General features: G+C 34.5%; 2 protein-coding genes across 2 annotated transcripts; both read right to left on the bottom strand.

The window, feature by feature from the left end:
• Window positions 1-1,404: 1,404 nt before the first annotated feature.
• LOC130806132 (beta-glucosidase 10-like) lies at window positions 1,405-7,607 on the bottom strand. The gene is made up of 13 exons (XM_057671081.1): window positions 7,333-7,607; window positions 7,125-7,188; window positions 6,232-6,287; window positions 6,079-6,154; window positions 5,930-6,001; window positions 5,765-5,852; window positions 4,822-5,077; window positions 4,143-4,258; window positions 3,843-4,057; window positions 3,241-3,275; window positions 2,732-2,825; window positions 2,123-2,213; window positions 1,405-2,049 (listed from the first exon to the last, which is right to left on the bottom strand). The coding sequence occupies exons 1-13, from the start codon at window positions 7,507-7,509 to the stop codon at window positions 1,785-1,787; spliced, it is 1,605 nt and encodes a 534-aa protein (XP_057527064.1). The 5' UTR covers window positions 7,510-7,607; the 3' UTR covers window positions 1,405-1,784.
• A 2,951-nt stretch (window positions 7,608-10,558) lies between these two features.
• LOC130806252 (uncharacterized) lies at window positions 10,559-19,139 on the bottom strand. The gene is made up of 10 exons (XM_057671260.1): window positions 18,899-19,139; window positions 16,402-16,630; window positions 16,141-16,277; window positions 15,913-15,960; window positions 15,771-15,824; window positions 15,245-15,349; window positions 14,863-15,069; window positions 14,642-14,727; window positions 11,835-12,841; window positions 10,559-11,357 (listed from the first exon to the last, which is right to left on the bottom strand). The coding sequence occupies exons 2-10, from the start codon at window positions 16,580-16,582 to the stop codon at window positions 11,068-11,070; spliced, it is 2,115 nt and encodes a 704-aa protein (XP_057527243.1). The 5' UTR covers window positions 16,583-16,630; window positions 18,899-19,139; the 3' UTR covers window positions 10,559-11,067.
• Window positions 19,140-19,193: the final 54 nt, after the last annotated feature.

Raw genomic sequence — 19,193 nt, 5'->3', positions numbered from 1 at the left:
CCGGAAAAGCTAACAAATCTCCACTAAGATTGTACTTAAAACTTAAATTGACAGTACTTCTTGTAGTGTCAATACTAATCTTAGAGCATATAAAATGTTTAAATTCATTCAAATCCATGTATGAATTGCATGCAAACAGTTTACGTCTTCCCCCAACATACTTAACATTGTTACTCGTTGATCGTATTGAACCATTCCAAAAGCATACAACAGTCACACGAAATGAATCCATTTCTACAACAACACAATACAAAATCAACATCACCATCGTGTTCATAAATATATTACCACTACACATTTTAAATTCAACAACAAATTCTCGAACAAACTATTAATTATGAAGATCAAGGCAAATAATAACTACATTCGACATATTCGTAGAGCTTAATTCTAAATGACCACTATACATGACATACATTTTAAAATCAACTCCAAATAGAAAAATTTAAAATTGAACAACAATTAGTAAATTCGTACTTGAAACAATTGCAACATTCAACAAGTTGAACAACAACACCAAATAAAAACGTACCTCAATAAACTGTAGATGAACAACAATTAGTAAATTGCAAGTATATGAACCTACATTAATGGGAAAGTTCATTAAAATTCACTAAACCCTAATTTTCCAAAAATTGAAAAAAATCAGAAAAAAAATACCTTACTTCGATGTAGGAAGATTATACAACAAATTAGTGGTACCAACTTCGACTTTGATGAATTTAGTTGAAAGATTGAATGTGATTTTAATGGAGGATAAACGAGGGAGAAGAAAGTGAAAAACGCGAACTGAAATGAAGAAGAAGAAACTGGAAAAATAAAACGACTTAAGTGGCTGTTACTAACAGCGACTTAAGTCTTTTAATTTTTTTTTCCTTCTCTCGCTGTTACTAACAGCGACTTATCCAAAGCACTGGTCTGGATGTACGGACGCTTATTTTGGAAAATAAGTTTTCACGGAGCTTATTTTTAGAATTAAGTTGTTAAATAATCTTATTTTTTTCAAATTTTCGAATTGCTCCCATCAAGAATACTTAACTTTGAATTTCTAAACAAATAAGCTCCATTAAAAATAAAATACACATTGTTAATATAAATAGTCTATTAATCTTTTTTTAGGTTCAACCAGAAGAATCACATTAAAAGTATCCCAAGCTTCTTGTTTTATCAAATAAGTTGTATCTCATTTATGTGTACTAATTACAAAACAAATGATTGTTTTTGAAACCAATCATATTTCAAAGGATCTTCCCCAATCCTGTATTTCAAAACTAGAAAAAAGTACAGATCAATATACTTTGATTAGTGCTAAGAATATAATTATAATAGGTGTATCTCACTCATAGGAATTATGATCAGGGTCTGTCGGTTTGGAAAGGGAAGGAAGATGACAACTCATACCCATCAGGACGAATTTAGAAAATATTGTTACCTGGGCAAATATTATATGACCTCATTGTGTGAGCGAAAATCAATACATATCCATAAATTGACATGGTGTAATAAGCTGGAAACACCTTAGTCAAAACACATAGAAGGTCGTGTGTTCGAACAATGAACATCTATTTAACATATTACTTTATTTTCATGACCAGGCCATGGCCCATTGACTATATCTCTAAGTGGAAGTACAGTGGGTCCATATAATTTGTAATATGCTGATAAACAAGGTTTCTACAATATAAGATATGTGGGTGTTTTGACATTTTCAGTTCTTCGAGTCATCGAGATCTAGGTGCACCTTGGTGCAAGACATCTTGCAAACCATCATTCCCACAAAGAACTCAAATAGAAAACCTATCATCCACATCCAACACAGGTTTGTAGATAGTGATCATATTCTCATGTTGGCTGCCTTCATTATCTGTGCTTACATTTTCTCCTTTCAGAAAATTTGAGTACCATCTTTGAGAAATTTTCGGATATCTGGTTTGATTCGGATCACTGAAATTCACATAATAAAGGCCGAAAGTGTAGTTGTAGCCATACAATAGCTCGAATGCATCCACGAATGACCAAACAAAGTAACCCTTTGCGTTTGATCCTTCCCTGTAAATTATTGCCATCCATAAAAAAAGTTCAAGTAAATATGGCGGCTCCAACAAAACCGAAATAATCATACCTTACTGCATCAAGCAAACCTCCAACAAAAGCTTGCAAATACTCTACTCTTGATGGGTCATTTACAGTTGTATCGTAATTTGTCATTTGCCCTACAGAAAGTACCATCAAATACCGATTAATAATTAAGAAGTTAGTATATAGTAATAAAGCCTGTTTGGTAATCGATCATAAATGACGGTAATGAAAATATGTTTAGTGAAGATATGTCGTGTCATTCTCATAGTGATGAAATTCTCGTCCTCAAACACGTGATATTCTTCGAATTTAGTGCCTATTCACTCTCAAGAGGGTAATAGATACTGAAAAAAAAAATGACTAGGCTACGACAAGCCTGAACATAATCCTTTCAGGGGAATATCTCAGTGAGCACTTTCCTCTTTGTCCTCTTTTGGAGGGTGTATGGGTATGGTCAGGCTGCTACCTTCCTCCCTCTCGAACCCCTACTTGTGAGGGATGCTCTTTTGATGACTATAACTGTGACTATGACTAAGCCTAAACATAAATAGTGAATTTTCATTATCAGCCACATCATTTAATAACAATAACCAAACAGACTATAAATGTCTTAAAATTCTCTGCAAAAAAGAAAACAATTAAGAGAATGAACCATTTTCGTGTATGTAAATTGGAGGGTTGTTGTACACAATCTTGAAGTACTCCAGAATTCCTTTCAGGCCCCATGGTAAGACAGGGTATGTAGTCTAGTATAAAGATGAAGATAGATGAGAATTTAAAAAGGAACATAAATATTTACGTTAACGGGCCATTTGGTTAGTGGTACTAAATGGTGGTAATGGTAATCATTTATAGTGTAAAATTTCATCAAAAGTTCCAAATCATTCTCATGGTAATGAAACTTTGATCACAAAAAAAAAATTGTTTACAAATTTTCATTACAACCTAATACCACCTCTCTCAATGGTAATGTATTGGAATGAATTTTATGAAGAAAATGAGATGATTGAAGTTGGTTAAGCATGACCATCAAGGTAGCTAAGACATTTTTCAACAAAAATTACACTAGTTTTTCATTCCCATTACCACCGTTTATTACCACCGTTTATTACCACCTACCAAATGGCTATAAATGATCTTAAAGGAGAAAGTAATCCTTACAATATCAATTGGTAAGGCACTACTGTGATTGTAATCTGCACAAAGTTGAATCAAAATCAGCTTTCTGCAGGAAAATCCAACATTCAATACTATCTTTTTCGCCGAATTCAGGAAAGACAAGTTCTACATATAAGTTTGGATAAAGCTACTGGAGTTTAATTCTCAATCAACTATTGTCAAGGAACAACAAGCTTAAGCTGATAGTTGAGACCTCATGATATGCTATAAACTCTAACACACCCCTTCACACGAAAGCCTTTTAAGCTAAGAGTGTAGATGCAATACATACCCTCCACATACTTAATGTTGAATATTTCACTTTAAATAAAGGGTGGTCGAGATTCGAGCCTGTGGCCTTTTGTCACGCTGGCTTTACTATTATATCGAGGAATCAACTCAATCAAAAGCTTAAGCTGATGATTGAAGCCCATGATATGTTATATACTGTTAGAGTATATAACATATCCTGGGGCTTCAAATCTCGTAGACATGAGTTGAATTTCAAGAAGTAAATTTCAGGTGAAGAAAACGAATCGTAAGCCACCATATTCATATCGAACTAGATCAAAGTAATAGGTAAACTGAGCTAGTTTAACACATACAAGTCCACTCTGCTGCAATGTCGGCCGCATAATCTCTTGGCTCTGGAACTAGAGTTCTGTGTTTAGTCGACATGACAGTATAGTAATTGAGCCCAACAAAATCAAACGATCCCTCGACTAATTCTGATTGGTTTTTAGTAAATGTTGGAAGCCGACAGCCAGCGGTTCTCTTCATTATTTTCGGATAATCTCCATGCGTCAAAGGATGCATGAACCTGGTGGGCAAGGCAGAATACGAACGGTTAAAACATACGCATAACACCACAGAAAGACTGGAATAGCAAATAAAAGTAACATCACCAGCCAATGAAAAAAACATATGATCTTTGGGTTGCAATTGCATTTGCTGTTGTATTCCTTAAAGGAGAAAAATGGAAGCCATAAAGACTGATCCCTAAGAAGCCAAGTTGCTTGCTCTGCATACAAACATTTTAACAACGATGCCATTTGTGATGCACACATTTCAAATTTCACATATTAGCATGACATACAGAATATTACTAGGGGTGTTCAACGGGCCGGATAAAATACTGTGCTCCAACTTGACCCATGTAATTGAAGCCAAGAAAAAAGGACGTACATAGATAAAAGGGCTGGGCTGGATTGGGATTGATGGGTCCAACTTTATTAGAGCTTGTTTCCTATTTTGTAAGGACCGATCAGATCCGACCCATTTCCTTTTGAGCCCGACACAGTCCTTATCAGGCCCGTTATTACCAATATGAACTATACAACAACATTCCCATCACCCCAATGCCATAATATGGCTACCACCTAAGTTGGTTTTGGATGTCGAATGTACGCAACTTTACCCTTGTTAATTTCACGTAAATAAGAAGTGCACATAGTTTAATATGTCTTTATAATATAGTCCATTATAATCCGAAACCAAAGAAAAATTAATCTTTGACCCATCGAAATAAGGGACATTCCAATGTGAACTATGGACTACGAAAAATTATGCTTTGTGTACTCATACCTGATAGTTCTCTTTGTACAGCTTAGCCACTGATGCATGGGCAAGCAATAGATTATGAGCAACGATATATGGTTCGGTTGTTGAGTCTCCTTTAATACATTGATATCCGAAGGGAAAAGAACATCTAGAAGGAGGTGAAAATCCGGTATCATAGCTTCCAAAAGCGAACATATTAACCTCGTTTATAGTAATCCAATATTGAACCCTATCACCGAAAGTTCTAAAGCAAACATCGGCATATGCAGTGAAATCCTCTCTGTGTGCAATAATACACCAACATAAGAGAAAAGCTTTCAATCATAAATACATAACAATACCCCCTCTTGTATGAGACAAGTCCATACAAAAGATTTATTATGTTAAAAGTTTATATTATTAGGCTATATAACCCAAATAGGGATGTTTAATGGGCCGGATAAGAGCCGGGCTGGACTTAAGTAAATATGGGTCGGGTTGGATAAGGATCCTTTAAACATAATGTGGGCTTTAAATGGACCGGGCTTTGAAAGCCCGGCCCGACCCACCCGGACCATTTTTAAAATAAAATTATTTTAATCCCTATTTATCAATTTATAACAATTAAATTATCATTTATAATAATTAAATTGAAATAATATTAATAATCATTGACATTGTCATTTGTAATATTTAAATTATACATTAATTATGTTATTTACAAAGGTCTGATTTTGACCCTTATTGAGCCCTTTTATAGTCCGCTTCATTTTCATTATAGCAGAGCCTGTTTTCGGCCCGGCCCTTACAAAACCCTTCTAAATCAAGTCGGATAAGGGCTCAAAATAGGAGGCCCGGCCTATTGAACACCCCTAAAGCCAAGTATGAGGCACGTCTCACGACAAGATCATCTCCTACAAGAATTAATGATAAAAATAAGGCAAAAAACGCCAGAAAGAAAGATCATGATGATAAGAGAATTTCGAACATGATACTATGACTAAGAAAACCTCCATATTCATCCTCTAGCGCCTGAGGCACATCAAAGTGGATTAAAGTAACATGTGGTTGGATTCCTGCAGATTAAAATGAAGCAAATACATGATTTGAAACCACACTTAAAGCTATTAGCCTATAAGCCACATTATTTTACCATTGTTGACGAGTTCATCGATTAAATTGTTGTAGTATTCCACACCTTTAGGATTCAGAGCCCCTCTGCCATCTGAAACAGAACATAGCCAGATATAAACTTCTAAGTTTGCACTGTGATACTTCAAGTTCGATAGTTTGAGATTTTACCCGGTATTAGTCTTGACCATGATATAGAGAATCGATATGCGTCTAATCCCGTTTCTTTCATGAGTTTAACGTCTTCCTAAACAAATGAAAAGGGTGTCAATCATTCGATGTCAAATATGGTGTCGGAAATTGAGCAAATGGAATGTAGTTAACCTTGTATTTGTGATATGCATCAGCTGCTACATCGCCGTTGCTCTTCAAAAACCTGCCTGAAAATTTCATCGTTGTAATTAGGTGAAACGTATGTTGATGAGTATACAGGATGCAACTATTAGGCCGTGGCAATTTGTCACGTATGGCTCACTCATGTGGATACGGGACACCCGTGGGCTCGGGCCTATGAACCCACGGGTCAAGAGCATTGACTTGCACATATATTTGGTGAAGTTCCATATGGTTGTATTATGATTAGCCCACCCAATATACATACAAATCCACAACCTACTATTTTATCGATGTAGGATTTTGTCTCAAATATAAAGTATTTCCAACAGCAACCCTATACATATTGTCGCGATTTCACCAACTAAATATGAACCTTCACCTAGAATGGGGTTACTGTTAGAGTATATACCATATTAATGGGCTTCAAACTTTTTTGCCAATTGAAATATATATAGCTATGTATTGTCAGACATCTTACACATTGTCAAAACATCTTGAGCAAATTAAATTATTTCTAACAGCATGGGAAAAGCCACATGAGGGGCCGACAGCCCCCAATGCCTACTTTCACGGTCTATTCTTACAAGCTATTTTTCCAGTTCGGCCATACTACTACATTACAATTTACAATCCCCTTTTCCTCTGCAATAAGGTTATATAATCTAAACAGGATTGAGCATATTCTCCTTACTAAATATAGATTGCAGGAAATAGATAAGACTAAACTAATAAATAAGTCCGGAAAAAAAAACCCTAAAATTTTACTAAACTAATAAATGCGACAATCAAATACCCAAAAGAACTTTTTCATCCAAAACATGCAGGAAAAACAAGTAAAACTATACAATAAATATAGAATAAAAATCAAAACCAGAAAATACCGGAATGAGCAAAAGTATCAAAAATACTAGTTTTCCTTCCATCTTCAAATGCTGCTCCTTCCACCTACATCATAATCAGTCAATAGTTCAACAAAAAAACACTTATCCATTAAAATTGATCATATACCCATTAAAAAGTGTTCATCAGATGATTAAATTTGATGATAAAACTGAAGAAATTACTGAAATACAGAAAGAAAAATAAAACCTGATAAGCAGAAGTTGAAGCACCAAAGATGAAATCAAATGGGAAATCATAACGGTTATAAACTTTGGCATCAACAACAAATGATTGATTTGCACACAAAATCAAAAGTGTAAAGTAGAGAAGAAGATTAAAGAAGGCCAACATTTTTTTTTTGTTGTGTGTTATTCTTATCTCCATTAATAGTCCATATTATGAAAATACTCTTGAGTCGTGAATCATGAATTTTGAATGTACTTGTGAGATGACAATGGCACAATATTTTTTTTAAGGTGCACATTTTTCAGGAAGTTTAGACTTTAGAGCTTAAAATAATAATTAAATTAATAATTAGAAAATAGTGTCTTACCCCGATTTGAGTAGATATTATTTTGAAAATTCCAGGTTGTAACTTTGTTTTTGGTGTTTCCACGTAGGAGACCTTTTTTTTTTTAATTGAGATGATCACTTTGATCTTCTAATTTTTTTATGTGGTAGATAAAAGAAAAGTGTTTTTTTTTAATTTACGCTATTTTACCTAATGTAATGATATTTAAAAAAAAATCATGATTACCTTAATTGATCACATATTTTGAAATTCTGTCGAAATAGATACTTAGTTTAACGAAAAACTTACATTTTGTTTACCACATAGAAAAATTAAAAGTTTAAAGTCACCACGTGAATTCAAAAAAAAATTCAGAATAAATAGGTGGAATTTCCAATATTGTTTTTTCTTGTTAAAGTTTTGGATTCATTTTTTTGTAGCCAACGATTTCCTGTAAGCAACCCTTTGATATAATAATAAAAAAATTAATACGGTGAGGATTCACAAACAAGTCCACTCAACAAAATCCTTGAAACCAAATATGCCACTGATCATTAGAGCTCGTTAATTTACACATAAATTCTATGCATTTTAACTACAGTTTGATTTTTTAGGTTTTATTTATTTAACAAAATAATTTAAAAAAAAAAATACAATTTTAGAATCTCATGTAGTGTAACATGCTAATTTATAGAATGCACTAGTTATACTCTACTTCTGTGTTGTTTGGAATTTCTATGGTATATAAATTCATTATTGTCAAGCAAATGACTTCCGTAAATTTCTAGAAATTTGAATTTTGGATCTGACGAAAAGTTCACATGTCGACAATTGTATTACTTGTAACACTGTAGCTCTGCTAGTGACTACTCATGGATGCTGTAGACTTGCTTCTTCACAGGCCAACACAAGTCCTTTTAGTGCACTTTAACCTTACTTGTACACACCCGAGAAAATTTTGTCACTCATCCTAGAATTGCTCCCATCAAGAATACACATTATTGATATAGATAGTCTATTAATTTTTTTTAGGCTCAACCCAAAAAATCACATTAAAAGTATCCCAAGCTTCTTGTTTTATCAAATAAGTTGTATCTCATTTATGTGTACTAATTACAAATCCAATGATTGTTTTTGAAGCCAATCATATTTCAAAGGATCTTCTCCAATCCTGTATTTCAAAACTAGAAAAAGGAAAGATCAATATACTTTGATTAGTACTAAGAATGTAATTATGATAGGTGTATCTCACTCATAGGAACTATGATCAGGATCTGTCGATTTGGGAAGGGAAGGAAGATGACAACTCATATCCATCAGGGGCGAATTTAGAAAATATTTTGTTACCTGGACAAATATTATATGACCTCATTGTGTGAGAGAAAATAAATACAAATCCATAAATTGGCATGGTGTAATAAGCTGAAAACACCTTAGTCAAAACACATAGAAGGTCGTGTGTTCGAACAATGAACATCCGTTTAACATATTACTTTATTTTAATGACTCGGGCCATGGCCCATGTCAGCCCGGGTCTAGATACGCCCCTGATATCCATAAAGGAGAGAGCGGCTAAAGAGTTCCAAGACCAGAAGGAGAAGAAACAAAAGACTATATCTCTAAGTGGAAGTACAGTGGGTCCATATAATTCGTAATATGCTGATAAACAAGGTTTCTACAATACATGATATGTGGGAGTTTTGATATTTTCAGTTAGGTAAAGGTTCTCGCATTATCAATATCAATGAAGTCCCAACATAGGCTTTTACTTATGAGCAATGCTCAATGGAAGAGTGAAGGATTTTGAATGAAGTTTTTTGGGTCTATTGCTAACGGGTGGGCTACTCTTTTTTTGATAATAAAATGTTGCAATTACATGAATTGAATTCAACCTTTTGTCTTAGTCGAATTCATGGTTGTAATGTAAAATTTTTTATTAAAACTAATTTAGCGTATGTATGTAGTTGCTTTAAAAAAAATAACCTAAATAATTCCACCTATTATCCATTTGTTCTGAATAATTTTAATTTTTGATTAATTTTAAATAATTTAATTTTTATATATTTTTGGCTGACAACACTCATTACTACATTTTAATGAATTATTATAGGTATCTACCATCAAAGAGTAATAGGGTTAGACCAACGAATAAGCATAAAGAGGAAGAAAAAGTGAGTACAACAGCTCGTAGGTACATACAGTAGACAATTAAATTGTGAAAGGGATGCTGTTAACAAAAAAATACAAAGATTGAATTATTTAAAATAATCAATAATATGAATTATTTAAAGCAAATGAAAAATAAGTAGAATTACTCACGATAACTTTTCCTTAAAAATATGTGCCAATCTTTTGTCTAGAATGCAGCATGTATGCAACTGTGGGTGGAATTTGCTAATTGCTATCAAATAAAGATAACTTTGTGAAAATGTAACAACATTAAACGGAATATACAAATTTTTGTGAGAGACGGTCTTTATGAGAGACCATTATTAATTGGGTTGAACCATAAAGTAAAACGTAAAGTAAGTTACTCGATGGACACTAAGATTATTGTAAATAGACATTTAAGATATTGTAAATACTGTACACTTATTCTGTGGGCATTAAGTATAGAGTAAGTAAGCATTAAATTTACAGTAAATTGGCTTTAAGAATAACATAAGTTACTCGGTGAGCATTAAAAATATTGTAAATACTGCATAAATATTTGATAGGTATTAAATTATTATAAGTAGGCATTAAAGATGATGTAAATAGACATTAAGAATAATATAAATAGGCCTTAAGCTTTAATGGGTTGGAGCTAAAAGAATTCTTTTAGGAGATCGGCTGAACGGGATAAAGAACCTAATTCATCAACATAAACCTTATAATGTCCTTTAAAAGATTAAATGACACAAAATTCATATCTTAGTAAGATAAATAAAAGGTAAAGCCTTTAAAAAAAACCCACCTAAAGACAGAAACCTTTAAAATTTAATTTTCCACCTGTAAATAACAAGTATTTAATTTAAACTTAGCTAAGAATTTTTTATAAGAGCAACAAGAGCACTTCATAAACCAGACAACCCGATTATGAACACCTCTACTAGCTAATCCTAAACCTCTTATGAACGAATTACGATCGAAGCTATGCACTACAACAATTCCAATAGAAAGTATGGTCAAAACCTATAGATTGCTAACAAAAAACCAAAGGGTAAAATCTGCATCACTAAAAAGACCCCATTTTATTACATGAGAAAGTATCCAACCTATAGGCAAAAAAAGATTTTACTGCATCCTGTAGTTAACCAGAAAGTAAAACGGATAGCTAACAAGTAATCAATCAATCACCTTCCCCCAAAATTTCTCCGACAGAAGACCGCTGTTAAAACTGGAACCTCTGCAATGAATGTAGATGAAAAACTGCACATTTGCTATACCACCTATGAATTGATATGAGTTGTATACGCACTTCCTTGTTTTGGAACGTATTTCAGCTTACCGCCCTTCTCCATCTTAGCTCGGGTTTTTGGTTTGATAGCCGTTGAGTGTTGTTCAAGGTTTGTGTGATTCGATAATCGGTTCTCTGCGCTACGAAGAATGCCACGCTGTTCTAACTTGGATGAATGAACTGCTTCTTGTTTATCATTGTGTAGCTCGGGGTTCTCTGGAGGTCTAGCTACGGGAAATAAGATAAGTTCAACGTGGTCTGATGCAAGGACCTCCTTCCACCCTTCATGAGATTTTTGTGCAAATCAAGTCAATCATAAATATATCACTTAAGTCTATCATAAACATTTTTAAACAAAATAGTCAAGTCCCTATTTATAGAAATATTACGCAATCAGATCGTGTTTGGATAATATTTTAGGAAGAAAGGGAAGGGAAGATTAATGAGTTTTCGTTCCAAATCTATCCAATGTTGGAAGGATTGTTTTGTACAAAATGTAAAGAAATATCCCCTCCAATTGACGGAAATGTCATCCCTTCATTTCCCTCCCAGGCTCCCCTTCCTTTTCCTCCATTTCCTTGCATTTAAACTGTGTTAAAGTAAGACACATCAATTCATTTAGGTGTCGTTCCTCAAGTAACAGGCAACAGTTGATCATAGGTATTACTTAAGGAGTTGGATCAAATTATAACACTTTTTACTACTAAGTAAGATGACGAGTTAAGGAGAGAAGCACGCAATTAAAAGCAGAGAACATACTCTTTGTAAGAAAAGCTTTCGCAGCATAGCTGTTAAACCTTGAGCCTTTCAGAAGTCCACCTTCCACAGAAGCATGATTTTCTTCATGACAGTTAGAACAACTCTCAGCTTCATATGTCTGCCGGACTTCATTATCGTCATTGCAAGATATACCGCTATTGCCACTAACTTCACAAGTGCCACCATTTTGGATAGGGAGCTGACCTCTATTATCATGTCGGCTAACAGGTCTGCACAGCTTGTCAGTTGAGTGATTTGTAGTAGCCTGAAATGCTTCGGTTTTGGCGGGCGTCTCACGATTTTTGATTAAATCTGATGTACAAAGCTCCAAGTCACTGGTTTCTGGAGCTACCCCATGATTTTCATGACGCCGTAGGTTACAATTCCCAAGGTTGACAGGCATAGAACCAATTAGAAATTCATGCTTCTCATCCAGGCCAGGCGGGTTTGGTGCTTTGATCTGTAACCTAGTTTTGCTAGCCTCTTCATCTGCGCCTGACTTTGTCTTTGGGGTCCACACTTTACCATTCATAGCAGAAGTACGAGAATCCCTGGAAGAGGCATGCTTTTGCACGATTTCATGTTTCGGTGCCTGATAGTTGTGACTGGTATGGAATTCATTGAAAGTTCTCTGCAATTTTGATGGTTGCCAACGAGGGTTAACTGTGTGTCTTCGGCCACTTCGATGTGATGTTCTATGTTCAACTTTTTGGTAAGTAACCAAATCAGGATATATATTTTGGGAAGTACTCAAATCTGAATATCCATTCTCATGGCATTTATCACTCTCTCCTTCAACGGTTATTATTTGAACTGGCTCAGAAGATTGAGAAAAGTCATGAGGAACCTCAAGAATAGATTCAGAGGAGTTAGCAGGGCTCAGGCTTAGTGGAGAACCAGAACTATCTTCTGGAGAATCGTCTATTTCTACACTGGCTAGCTCCTTGGCCCTTTGTTCCTTTTGTCTAAGTTTCTTTTGTCTCTTCCTTTCCAAGATAGCTTCTTGCCTGAAATAGCATATATACAAAGCATACCAGTTATCTTTACAACAGAACACAAAGTAAGTCGGATTATAAGCCCAAAGGTAATGATCAACCCCACCAGTCAACATACACAAGAATCAAAATAGGTTGGGTTCAAGCTTTGCATCACACAATGTTTGAAGTCCTCATTGAGGATTTAAAAGATGACAAGTATTCGGAAATTGATTGATAGTCTGATCTCATACCATCAACATTCACTCAGTCCCATAATCAATTTGACAATAAATGATAAGAGTAATTTTATCTACACTACCCACAAAAGGAATATGTAATAGCATCGCATATGCCGATAAAGTGACTCCCACCTAGGAGGGAATTGAAGGTTACATGTGCAAAGCCTAACCCTTGTATTAAGAACACATGATTTGATAAGCCAATTTACGCTTAGTTAATTACATGCAACGGTAGAGGCAATCTATGGCTCCACTGAAAAGCACATCCACAAATAGCTATTAGTGCAACAACGAATTAGTGCAACAACGAAAAAAGCAACAGCTAGTGATAATCTTTCTATGAACAATCTGGGAACGAATCCTAAGCAATTCTAATGAACTGCTTAAAGCTATAAATGAATATTATAGTTATTGAATCTTCTTGGGTTACAATTTATTTTCTTGGTCTTTAAAACGATAACCTATATTATCTAAGTCCACTGCTGAGGCTGAATATCTTGGTGTTGCTAATTTTGTATCTGACACTTGTTGGCTTCATAATTGACTTCTTGTGCTTCATTATCTCGTGCAATGACTAATTTAATGCACTTCTAACAAAAAAAAAAAGAAAAGAAAAGGCATATTTGCTCTATTAAAACATTCGGTGAATAGTAAGAGATGAAGCATCGAGTTATTGTGGCATTAATAAATGCACTCTCACATCCCAAGCAACGATAATATTTTACTTTCTGGGTCAAAGCTAGTAAATTTTGACCATTATGGGCTCGCCTGGATTCCAATAATAAAGTAAGGCAGTAAAATTTATGGAGCAAAATTCCCCACAGAATATAGTAATGGGAGAAATAGTTGTTTTTCATTAGTTTAGTATTATTCATCCAGTAAATATATAATCTTCTTTCCTTTTCAAACATCAGAAATTTGATGTAGAATTTCAATTCTTAAGTTCTCATATCTACATTTTTTCATCATCATTTCAATTAATCCTTCAAATCAACCAATTAAATTTACATAATTTTCATTGCCAAAAGCCAACATACCTTCAAAACCTCAAAACCCCTTTCATCAATGGCATCAATTTCTTTGAGAGGAGAAGGTTAGTAAGAAAGAAGGTTTAGTATTCACCAATGTTCTTAAAGAAAAGCCCTAGCTTCCTCCTCTGTTCAGATTTTCTGCAATTTGTTTTTAAAACCCATATTTTAAGTTTTAATTCCCTTTCTTTAAAGCTTCCAACAATTAAAATGGTGGAGATTTTAGATTTTTGATAGTGTTTATGGAAAAAGGTGGATAGTATTATGAGAAGGAAAAGAAGAAGGTAGAAGAAGAGCTAGATGGATTGGAATGAATTCAAAGATAGAAATGGGGCACTAATTTTACTGGAAAATATTTCCTCCGGGTCCCCTTGGAGTAAATATTAAATCCTCTTTTTGACTTGCTGATTTACTCCATTACTATTTACACTTATCCCAAACACTCAAGTATCCAGTATTTTATCCTCCCTTCACTAATACTCCTCTTTTCCCTTGATTCCAGGCGAGCCCTACGTGTCGCGAACAACCTTATTAGTTCACGATGGAAATAAACAGACACATACCTTTTTTGAGCAGCTTCTTCTTCCTCCACAAGCAACTTCTGGTACCTCAAAGCCTCAGCATCTTTATCAGCAAGCCATGCCTTCACCTACTCAATGAGATTACTAAAGTTAGCAACATCAAATGTCTGATGAAAGTTCAAAGCATCAAAAGGAGCACATACTCAGTACAAGTTAGTGAAGATAACATCAGATATGTTAAAAAAAATGAATCAGGTTTGTACCAGTTTCTGCTCAACAAGGAAACTAGTACAAGCAACCAAGTTCCTCATCTCGAGACCAATCTTTCCAGCTTCCCCGTCAAACACATACTTTTGCAGTGATTCAGCTGTGCCAGCACACAAAAAAGTTTCCTCGCTTGCACCATCTAAAATAGCAAACAATTCCTGTGATGATATTGGGAAACTTGAAGGTCTACCCTGGACAATGTCCTGCAAAATTTAACCATAACAGTCAAAACCAAGGTATCCTGATAAGTATTATCAAATAAAGGGTATCCTGATAACTGCCAAGTAAATAATGCCCTTAAATATAAGTTTAATTGGAGACCAGAAGCAGCAAAAGTTCTTAAAGAAAAGTTATCCAGAGGCAACACTGGCCGCTTACCAGGAGCACTGAGCCAGATTTCACGTAGCTTTTCGGTAGAGGAGTGAATCCAGGTTTCCTAATGAATGAAGTTAATGCCTTTATAATCAAAGACCCGCTAACTCCCTACAAAAAGATCAATAAAAATGTAATCAGCCTAATACAACACAACGTTTCATTACCCCAATGCCGACCGTTGATAGTCTCTAGAAAACAATCACAATTCTATTTTAAATAATCCCACATGACGGGTAAAATTCAAATTGATAATTTTAACTTTGTCATCTTCGTATCTTACTCTTAATGATACCTTTAACTAAGCAATCCAAACAAAGCCTAATTGGTAGAGTGGAGATGTAAATTTTACATAAAAAAGGATAGTTGTGGTATTCAACTAGGTATAAGAAGGGCTATTCAATTGAAGCCTAATATAGAAGAACAACAAATATACAGTATTCAAAGCATTGTTTCAAAATTATATAGTTACAACTAATGTCAGATACTATTGAGGTGGTCACAAGCTTATGATTCCAGAACAATTTCTTGCCTCAAGAGATACATCATTGAGTGACACAATCTCCATAGTCTCCTCTGGAGAAAGCTGCATTAAAAGAACCAAAATAACAGATTCAATTAAAGCTTCAAGGAGAAATTACGGAAAGGTCCGATAAGTAACGAATAATAAGTACCTTGTCCCAGAAAGCTTGCAACAGGCACCTGCTTTTCATAGTCGAATCCTGTAGAAAAGGATCAATATAAGCAAAGGTAAAAGAAATTCTCAAAGCAAAGACCCAACAGAACTTTCGGTGACAGCTGAATTTGTAAAGGTCTTAGAACACATATGACACAGTATCAGTCCACAACTTATATCCCCAAACTTCATGCAAAAAGAAAAGGTGATTGTAAGAGAATTATACCCTATCAAGCTTCAATTTTCGTCTATGTAAGCGCATGTGCCTTCGATAACTGATTGTTGAACAAAATTCACGAGAACACTTTTCGCACTTTTGCATTTGAATCTTCAATGGAGAAAGCAAAGGCCAACCGGGCACATCTGCATCGCATTTATTGAAAGAATTAGGTGAAAATGAATATTGTACAAGCTACACATAATGCTGTAAAATGGCTCCTTCAATCACGCTATTAAACCTATAGACCACTAAAATAATTGTGGGTACCTTGCTGATCCAAGGCATGAAGTAACTGAAACAATTGAACTGGACTGTCATTTGCCCTGGGGAAAGAAAGAAAAGGCTCTTTTCCAATTGCTTGTCTGATGAATGTGTCTAAAGTATCATTTCCGTCATCCACCTTCATTAAATCTGTAGCACCAACGGCCTTGGACTTTGGAAGTGGCATTTGTCTCTTAAGTGCTAATTTAAAGGGTTGTAACCTTAGGAAAATGTACTGCACAAAATAACTTCAATCAGAAAAATAATATGACAACACAGAAAAACATTCAAGAACAACAGACATTGAGCGAATATGGTAACATAGGTAGATTACAAAACCAATTTCCAAGATTCTGAACAGAAAGATCAAAGCTAGCCACTTCAAAGCAGTCACATAACCTCATAACTAGTCACATAAAGATCATAACACGACTTCAAAACAGCTATGATTTCAACTTTCAACTTCCACCAATGACATTTACATTGATTCTACCAGTGATAATAAAAAAAGAACACAGATATCATAGAGCCAGGGGCTTAGATTAAAATATGTGCCTAAGGCGAGCGCCATGGGCGGGCGACGTGTGAGCGCCTAAATACGGATAGCAAAGGCAATTTCTTAAGGTGGGCGCCTTATAGCGCATAAGTCAAGCGCCTCAGAGTATGTTTTTCTCTGCTCTTCTTTTTTATCTCTCTTTTCTTCTTTATTCCTCTTATGAGATTTTCTCTGGGTATTTGATTGACATTTTTGAGGTTATTGGGGCACCTCCCACCCAAATGCTTGTGCATTCCCCTGGCACCTAGAGCCTAGGTTCTGAAAACACTTAGCACCTAATGAGACCCTGAACCTTCTAAGACTAAGACCAAGAGTCCTCACATAGATTTAATTAAAACAATAAGATTCCTTCACACTAAATATTTTGCATCTTCCCAATTTGAGCATATAAACACAACAAAGTCAAATCACATATGACAAACAAGGTTATATGTCTAGTGGAAAACATTCATCTACCTCCTCTATAAATGATTGCGGGATGCTATAATGATTATCATAAAAACATAAAACCAAATAGCTTACTAATGCAAGCATTCAAAGTATATGAAAATTGTATACCAAAAGAAAGCATTAGACTATCGGCCAAATGATTTACGAAAACATGGATAGATCAAGCACTGCAAAAAGGGCATATCCAAAACACAAGGATATAGACATCAAAAGTGACCACCATGTAATGATGCTAAACCCAAGAAAAGGTACAGGAAGAAGCAACGAAAAAAGCTATTAGCAAGAGTAAATTCCTCAAAATGATCAAATCTTTGTATAGAGCCCAATCCAAGAGTTCAACTTTAAGATACAAGTAATGTGTACTTCACCTTTCAAGATACAACTTACAAAGTCATACTAACTACCATGGATAAAATAAGATTTAGAACTTCACTTTGGATCAATCATCTTCTCGTATTCAGCATAATTTTGTTCCTATTCAAGTCATCACTTCCTTGGTTCCAACCATATATTATTTGAGCAATTCAAAAGGATACATATGGCTACGAAGGAACAATTAAACAACTAAGATTATCTTTTTAGAGGAGACGCCACTACAAAAGGATTATACGTCCTCAATATAATGGTATCATGGCTAATATCAATTACAATCATTTTTCAGTCATCTTATCCTCAATATTTTCCACTGGCAAGCTAAAACAAATCAACTTCCATTTTAAAGCTGCATTTCCAGCTAGAAGGCTCAATATCAATCCTTGAAGCATTGAGTATGCATTATAGCTTCTCTAAAGGATCGAATGACTGAACTAAGATCATCATTTGCAGACGCCACCAGACAAGAAGCGTCAGTCCTCGACTCCTGGGTCCTTCCGTCTTTTTCTAATACATGATTTCACCCAGCACACTTCCACAATTTCAACCCATCAATGCATCAACCAATGTATTCTATAGCTCATAATGAACTCTTAACTAATCAAGGAAATGCCTCATCAAATTCTACACCATACAAATTTCTCAACAACCAAAACCGCAATGTACAAGGAAATTACCCAACAAAAGTAAACGACAACAAAGACAAATAAAAATAATTTCTCAATAGTAATAGAAAAAAGGGCACAAGTTAAAAGAAAGCAAAAAATACTAAAACAAACAAAACCCAATAAATGTAAAGTGCAAATCAAAGAAACAAAACCCAACAAAAAAGCACAAGAATTGATGAACCAAAAATCACATAAAACAATAAACTCACAACACCCATAATCTACATTGGATCCAAAATGATCCAATATCTATAAAATACAAAAAATTCATACTCTACAAAAAATGGGTAGATCATCAAAAATTCAAATGACCCAAAACCAGATCAAAATCAAAAACTTCATAATCTTTTAGGGCATCAAACATGATCTGGGTTGAAGTATCACATTAAATATAACAGGTTAGAATAATTAAAATTTCTAAAAGAAATTGTTAGTTTTAAGGAGAAGTGTGACATACCCAGTAGTAAGTTGAAACTTATGGTTCAGATGAGAAAGAAACAAAACTTGGATCGATTAATCACGCTGAATTTTTTGGGTTCAAAGATTGGAGAAAGAAAAAATTTCTAGAACAATTAGGAAGAATTTATGTATGTGAAGAAAGAAAGATGGTCGGCGAAACCTTAAAAACGGTGAGCAGAGAAAAATAAGGAGAAGAAGACTAGCAAAAACAATGCTGCCTTTGGAAAATGGAAATCTTTATTTTTCCTTTTTTTTTAAATCTATCATAAATTCTTAAATGTGAATTTTTTTAT

The sequence above is a fragment of the Amaranthus tricolor genome, chromosome 2 (genome assembly GCF_026212465.1).
Source record: "Amaranthus tricolor cultivar Red isolate AtriRed21 chromosome 2, ASM2621246v1, whole genome shotgun sequence".
NCBI lineage: Eukaryota > Viridiplantae > Streptophyta > Magnoliopsida > Caryophyllales > Amaranthaceae > Amaranthus > Amaranthus tricolor.
This window is presented reverse-complemented; position numbering and strand designations above follow the sequence as displayed.